The sequence below is a fragment of the Cynocephalus volans genome, chromosome 1, assembly GCF_027409185.1.
Source record: "Cynocephalus volans isolate mCynVol1 chromosome 1, mCynVol1.pri, whole genome shotgun sequence".
Taxonomy (NCBI): Eukaryota; Metazoa; Chordata; class Mammalia; order Dermoptera; family Cynocephalidae; genus Cynocephalus; species Cynocephalus volans.
In genome coordinates this window covers 267301941-267309220 of record NC_084460.1, presented here as the reverse complement: position 1 = coordinate 267309220, position 7280 = coordinate 267301941, and the positions used below count along the sequence as shown (strand labels likewise).

Here is a 7280-nt window from a genome sequence, read left to right as displayed (position 1 = left end):
CTGCCTAACATTATGGTTATTTGATTATTCTTCCTTGAGTGATGCCCTCCTTCTGCCGAACTAGTTTGAGAGTTACTTCAGGCGGACTTTGTCTTTCTGATTTTCATATGTTGTCCCTCCAGTTCCTTTCACAGTACCTTCTACGAAGTGGCTGCTTAATCAGTACTTGTTGAACTGGATCGCTTATAATAAGCTACTATTGTCTTGGTCAAACTTCCTTTTTTCACACCACTGTGGCACTAATTGAGAAAATTCCAAATGATTGTTTTTTTTTTTTTTTTCTACAACAAAAGAGAATGAGGTACAGTGTGTGTTTATCAAAGAGCTGACATTTTAATGGTACCCTTTTAACTATTTTATTTCATTTTTGTATGAAACGTGAGGAATACAGATTCAAATGTAAGAAATGTCACAAAATGGGAAGTAAGAGTTGAAGAATCAAGTTTCATAAAATCAGTTTAATGCCATAAGGGGGAACTAAGAAAAAAATAGAACAGATCTATGAATCGCTTATTTAAGTCCACATTGGAGTGGTTTTGGTCCCTTCTAGGATTTCCTGGAGCCCTGTAGACTGTTATTCACCATCCACATATGCATATATAAAAATATACCATCTATAAATAGCCACCTGCCTTTTCAGTGAAATTAAAGATGGGAGAGTTAGAAGAGATTTTCCCAGTATAATTACAGGGCTCAAACCTACAGCTGTTATACTAACATATACTACTATTTTCTAACCAGAGAATTTCTAATATCACTATTTTATTTCAATCACATTAAACATTCTATTTTCTTTTTTAATGGTAAGATGTTATCCACAGGACATTTTTTTTTCTTGCCACGATTTCTCACATACCTAATTAAATATGATTGAGTGTTGCATGGGGTTGTTGTGTAGACTAGTTTTGTTTCATAAACTGCAGAAAATGTTCACAAGTGTTTCTGCTCTTTATCTGGGGATTAACACCAAACTCCTGACAATGTTTTTCTTAAACTCTACATATGCCCTTTCACAAACACTCTCCCTCGCATATTTTCTGCTAAAATGCGCCTCCTTAAGAAAAATCCCCGAGCTTCTAAAATTCTTAGGTAAGGACTTGACTGCATAAGAACACACCACAGTGTGAAAGGTATTAAGCTGAACACTTTTATCTTTGCCTACAAAAAAGCAGGTAGCAATTTATTCACATACTGTCTTTGTTCCCTCACTAAAGACAATCTTTGAGAGCCCTGAAAGACAAGGCAGCCCTGGTGAGAGGAAGGGGACACATTTATAGGGGCAGCCACACAGATCTCCTGGTTGAAGGGTCTAAGTGCCTACAGCAGTTAATTTGCAAGAAAAAAAAAAAACCATTGTGAGCCTTCCACCTACTCTAAAAGCAAACACTCTTAACAGGCGGTATTAGTATGGTGTTAAGAGAAGCATGCTTTAACCTACAAGGTGTCATTTTATGAGCAAAAACTGTATACGCCTTAAGAGACTTGAAATCGCAATTTTTTTCCTCCTTGATGCCAAAATCTTCACAGGTGAAGATGACCTCACACCCATCGTGATGTCCAAAACCCGGGAGGACCATAAAGAAAAGCTGCTTTGCACAGAGTGTATACATGTAGCTTCCTCCTCCTGTTGAGAACTGTCTGTCACTGATTTTCATTCCATGTGTTTGTAAAACACACCAGCCATGTGTGTGAGCCTGTTAATTAAAACAAAAACAGAACAGTTTCTGTTGTGCTTTAGAACTACAGAAACTTTGAGCCGAAGCAGGGCAAGACAAACAGGAGCACCCAGTCTGCCGTTGGGTCTCCACGGGTGCTAGAGAATTAAGTGAGTGTATTATAAAAAGCCAGGAAACAGGCACCTGAATTAAAGGCGAGGCAAGTGAAAAACAATTCTAGTGAGACAGAAATTGGAAGTATTAAAACGCCCTCATCATTTCCCTGAGGGACTGTTTAGATATCAAAGTGCCTGGACAGCGAAGGCTTCCCTGTCTAATCTGATTCCAAAGTTAGCCTCTTCTACAAGAGGAAAGAATAGCTTCAGTGGCTTGAGGCCACCCCAGGGTCAGGTGTGGAGTCTATTCCTGCTGGAGCTGCTGAGTCACTGCTACTCAGGGAGCTGCCTAACTTCTGCTTCAGTTTACCTAGAAGGTAGAGCGAAGCCTTCAGCTGAGAACTCCTCCATAAGCAAGAGAAGCATCTGCGGACTTTCCCTACCACCTGAACCCGAAGCATTTAAGTATTGGATTAATTTAAATAAGGTGTATTAGAAAACAAAAACACCAATCGGTTAAAAAAAAAAAAAAAGGCAAAAGGAAAAACTCACTAAATTCTTCCCAAGGAAAACATCACCAGAAAAGCAGAAAATACTAAAAATATCTTCTAGTCCTCTTTGAAATATGAACTTCAACCCCTAAGGGTAGTAAAAACACGGATCAGTACTTCTCTAAAAGAGATGTTTATTCTGTACCTTCAATAAGTCATCCAAAGCAGGATATGAAAAGGCTTAGGGGTGTGTGTGGTGGGGTGGTGTGGAGGGAGGCAGGGAGCAGTGACAACAGAAAAAAATTAAAGGACAGGCAAGGCATTCATTATACTATGTATTTTAAAAGGCAGGGGGAAAAAGACCTCAATAGTGTATACCATCCTCTTCCATGGGAAACACACCCAACAGTGTCTTCTTCTCTATACCTTCTTTCCATAACACAAAGTTCTGTTTTGGCTTAATATTACAGGAATAGTAAACTAAATAAATGTTCACTACTTATTTTTAAAAAATTTATTTGTGATCTGTACATGTGATAAAGTGGGGCTTCATTGTATATACCTTTAAAGGCAAAACAAAACAAAAATCCAAAGTAAAAATGTATAAATACAATATATATTTTCTTACAAAAATGGGAGATTTACAAAATATACATACTGCACTTGTCTCTATTTTACAAATTTCACATGCACTTAAGAGATACAGCACAAAAGATGCCAAAACCTGTGTAGTGGGAGTTTTAAAAATCTGACAGATGAGACAATTTTGAAGATTTAAGAAACACAAGATCAATTTTAACTTGAATGTAAAAAGCAGCTCCATTCAACTTAACATTACATATATAAAGTAACTTGTGCTCCTGACAGTGCCCTCTATGACTGGTATTTAAAAACTGTTCTGAGAAACAGGATAGTGTTGTAAGATTGGAGGGTAGTGTCGAAGGTGGAGTGAAGGTTAGCTCTCATGATTCTCTGCTTAGCTTTACACCATTATGCAAAAGAATCAGAGTTCTATTACAGAAAAAAAGTACATGATTTAAGATTAATAAATTTAAGTCTTCCAGCACATTTCAAAGAACTCCAGAATCACTTTGAAGTTTACCTTCTCTTAATGACTTTCTTTAAAAATGGGGCCCATGGTTCGAACTTTCCTCTTCGTTCACTATCATTTCTGCAGATCACCTCACCAGCAAACCAGAGAGACAGGGTCGGTCAGCATACACATGACGTTTTATAAATAGATTTATGGAACCAAGGAAACAAAATAAAATGGTTCTTTACTTTTTAAAAAATTCAACTTTTCTTTATTATGAGGCTGAAGGCATTATGCTTTTCCTTTTATCTTAAAGGATCCAAGTTAGAGAAAAAATATAAAGAAAACCTAGGCTTATAGCAAGAAAAAAAAAATGAAGGGAGAGATTTCCTGAATATTTTAACAGAGCCTTTTGGATCATGTGTTCTGAATTAAATGTATTTAAAACAAAAAACAAAATCCTTTGCTTTTCCTTTAGCCAAGTCAGAATGGGGTATGGAAGCACACTGCTGTTCACTTTTCCTTAAAAAGGAATGTTTATCTCAACCAAATTAACATCCAAAGGGAAACCTCAGATTTGCGCTGCTTTGCCTATAAAAGTTGCTGTCTTCACAGTTATGCCTTTCCACAGGGAGACACTTTTGTTTCCTCTTTTGTCCCTTACAACAAAGACAAGGGGGAAAATGCATTCCTGTTTTGAAAAGCAACAAGTCATCACTTCTTTTCAGGGTATTAAACCAAATAAAACACCCTTCTTTCTGCTTTCTGCCTTCCCCAGAAAATGAAAAAGTAACAGAAATACCTAGTACTCATCTCCTTGGACTCATCTAGAAATGTTTTCGTCCTTTCTTCTGCATCCTCACATTAGGATTCTAGCAGGCAGGCCTCCCAAGACTTCCAAATGCTATTTTACAAGACATGAAAGGAGTAGGAGAGGAAAACAGGCGGAGGGGGCAGGGGAGGAGAGACTGTAATGTCTGACCCTGGAAATTAACCCATCTGGGCTCCAGTTTGGCCCCAGTGAAAAGAGATTATGGCTTGACCACCACTTGACAAGGACACCGCAGGAGGTCCTCCCTCTTCCCAACAAAGCGGCCGCCGCAGACAGAGCTGTACCTTTCCCCAGGCAGGCCTCACAGGAGTGAGGACAGGCCACTAGCCTTGCAGCAAGGGCATCGCTCACAGCCCCACTTCAGCCCCGGAGCCGGGAAGATCTCGCAGCAGTCTCTGCTGATCTCATCTTCTCGCTGATGCGACCAAGCCAGCCCGTACCTTTCACGATTAACATCATCATCATCATCATCATCCTGCAAGTCTTTGCCAGAAGTCTTTTCACCCAAACCGCCTTTCCACCCAGGCCTCCTTTCCAAACCATCTCTCACCCCAAAACTGCAAATAATTTCTCACTTTCAAGTCACTTCTCAGTGGAGAGAGAGGAGGTTACAGAAACAAGCCCCCACCCAGTCGTTCTTTATCGCGCCTCTCCCCCTGCAAGCGAGTAGGGGGAGGAAGGATGGGGGAGGGGCCGGGGCTCATACCGCAGTCTCCCCCTTGCTGCTGTGGCTGAGTCTGTGGTAGAAGCGGCGCCACGACTGCAGGGTCTTGCCCGACCAAATCCAGAAGCCGGTGGTGATGCCCACGATCATGGTCATCAGGTACTTGATCATGAAGACGGTGAAGTCGGGGCTCATGGGCGGGAAGTGGCCGGGCGGGCAGGGGACCGCGTAGCTCTTGCACGTCTGCAGGAGCCAGGTGCGTTCCCAGTGCTCGCGGAAGGCCTGCTCATAGAAGTAGCAGGCCAGCACGATGGTGGCCGGCACCGTGTAGAGCACGCTGAAGACGCCGATGCGCACCATGAGCTTCTCCAGCTTCTCGGTCTTGGTGCCGTCGTGCTTCATGATGGTGCGGATGCGGAAGAGCGACACGAAGCCGGCCAGCAAGAAGGATGTGCCGATGAAGAGGTAGACGAACAGGGGCGCCAGCACGAAGCCCCGCAGCGCGTCCACGCTCGACAGGCCCACGTAGCACACCCCGCTGAGCAGGTCCCCGTCCACCTGGCCCATGGCCAGGATGGTGATGGTCTTGACGGCGGGCACGGCCCACGCGGCCAGGTGGAAGTACTGCGAGTTGGCCTCGATGGCCTCGTGGCCCCATTTCATGCCGGCCGCCAGGAACCAAGTGAGTGACAGAATGACCCACCAGATGGAGCTGGCCATGCCGAAGAAGTAGAGCACCATGAAGAGGATGGTGCAGCCCTCCTTCTTGGTGCCCTGCGCCACCGTGCGGTAGCCGTCGTCCGAGAAACGCTCCACGCACACGGCGCGGTCCTCCAGCAGGAAGCCGGCCACGTGCGCCACGGCCACCATGAAGTAGCAGCCCGACAGGAAGATGATGGGCCGCTCTGGGTAGCTGAAACGCCGCATGTCCACTAGGTAGGTGAGCACCGTGAAGAGCGTCGAGGCGCAGCACAGCACCGACCACACGCCCACCCAGAGGCGGGCGAAGCGCCTCTCCTCCTCCTTAAAGTACATGAGGCCGTTGGCACGGCCCGGCTCGCACGGGGCGCCGCAGTCGCGCTCACCCAGGAAGCGGTAGCCCAGGTAGGGAGGCACCTTGAGCTGGCGGGGGCACGAGAAGGGGAAGGCGGAGCGGCCTCTGCCATCTGCGGCCCCCGGGGGCAGCGCGGTGAAGGGCAGGTCCGGCAGGTAGGGCGCGGTAGGGTAGGCGGTGGGGCCGCCGCCTGGGCCTCCGGAGCCGTCCGACGTGTTCTGGCCCACGCAGATCTCGCCGGCGCCGTGCACCGGGAAGTTCTCGCAGCGCAGCCGCTCCGGCCACTGGAAGCCGAACTTGTTCATGAGCGCCTCGCAGCCCTGGCGGGCGCGCTCGCACAAGGAGCGGCACGGCGGGATGGCCTGATCAAGCACGGTGCATACGGGCGCGTACATGGAGCACAGGAAGAAGCGCAGCTCGGGAGAACATTGCACCTTCACCAGCGGGTAGAACTGATGCACCTCGAGGCCCGCGTCCTCTTGGTTCGTGTGGCCCAGCAGGTTGGGCAGGATGGTCTGGTTGTAGGCGATGTCGGTGCACAGCGGGATGGAGATGGGCTGGCAGAAGCCGTGGTCCGGCACCGAGATGCCCTTCTCGCCGTGGTAAGGCTGCGCACCGGCGCCCGCGGGCAGCGCGCCCAGCACAACCAGCACCAGGGCGCACAGGCCCAGGGGCGAGCGCGACGCGGCCGCGCCGGGGCTCCGCATCGCCGGCCGCGGGTGCAGCGGCACTCTCAGCCGGAGGAGTGCGACGAGGAGGCTGGGAGAGGCTTGGATGCCGGGAGGCGCCGCCGCGCCGGGCGCATGAGAGTCCTCCCGGCGCCGGGGCCGGGCCGTGGGCGGCGCGGAGCCGAGGGCGCTGCCGCTGGGGTGCCTGCGCCGCGGGGGCGCCTCCGCGCCGCACTGGCGCGGCCGCCGGGGGCCCAAACTCTTCCGCCGAGGCCGGGGGCGCCGAGGAGGGTCGTCTTGCCCTCCCAGCCGAGACGTAACGGTGCGGCTTTCTCTGCGGCGAGGAGCAACAAGCGTCTCCGGTTACCCTTCAAAGTTTGCCGAAGTCTCTCGACCCCCAGCGCACAGTCACGCGCACGCCCCCCACGCCAAGTCTGTCCCCCGCCAGGCGAGAACCCTGCGCCGCCGCCTGCTCGTCCGGGCCGCGGCCTCGGCGGTGCTGCTCCGCCTCCTCGCCTCGAGGCTCCGCTCGCCGTCGCCTCCTTCTTCGCCTCCTCCTCCACACCCCGCTCCTTCTTCAACCCCAAAAGCTCGGCCCCAAGTTTCAGCCAAACGGCTGCGTCGCGCTCTCAGTCCGATCGGCGCCTTGGAGCCAAGCACTAGACGAGGGCTTTTTGGAAATCCAGTTACGCTGTGTCTGAAGCTGCGAGGCCCCTGTGCCCGCGGCCTAGACCCGGCCTCTTCAGTCCCGCGCGTCCCGGCGCCTG

The 7280-nt window shown here is 49.3% G+C and overlaps 1 protein-coding gene across 1 annotated transcript; it reads right to left on the bottom strand.

The window, feature by feature from the left end:
- Window positions 1-2513: 2513 nt before the first annotated feature.
- FZD7 (frizzled class receptor 7) lies at window positions 2514-6552 on the bottom strand. Its single transcript, XM_063099895.1, has one exon. It carries the CDS (start codon window positions 6550-6552, stop codon window positions 4828-4830), a length of 1725 nt encoding a protein of 574 aa, XP_062955965.1. The 3' UTR covers window positions 2514-4827.
- Between the last annotated feature and the right edge of the window lie 728 nt (window positions 6553-7280).

What these genes read in the sequence shown, in the direction of transcription:
- FZD7 (XM_063099895.1), bottom strand. Translation starts at nt 6,552, where the DNA reads ATGCGGAGCCCCGGCGCGGCCGCGTCGCGCTCGCCCCTGGGCCTGTGC.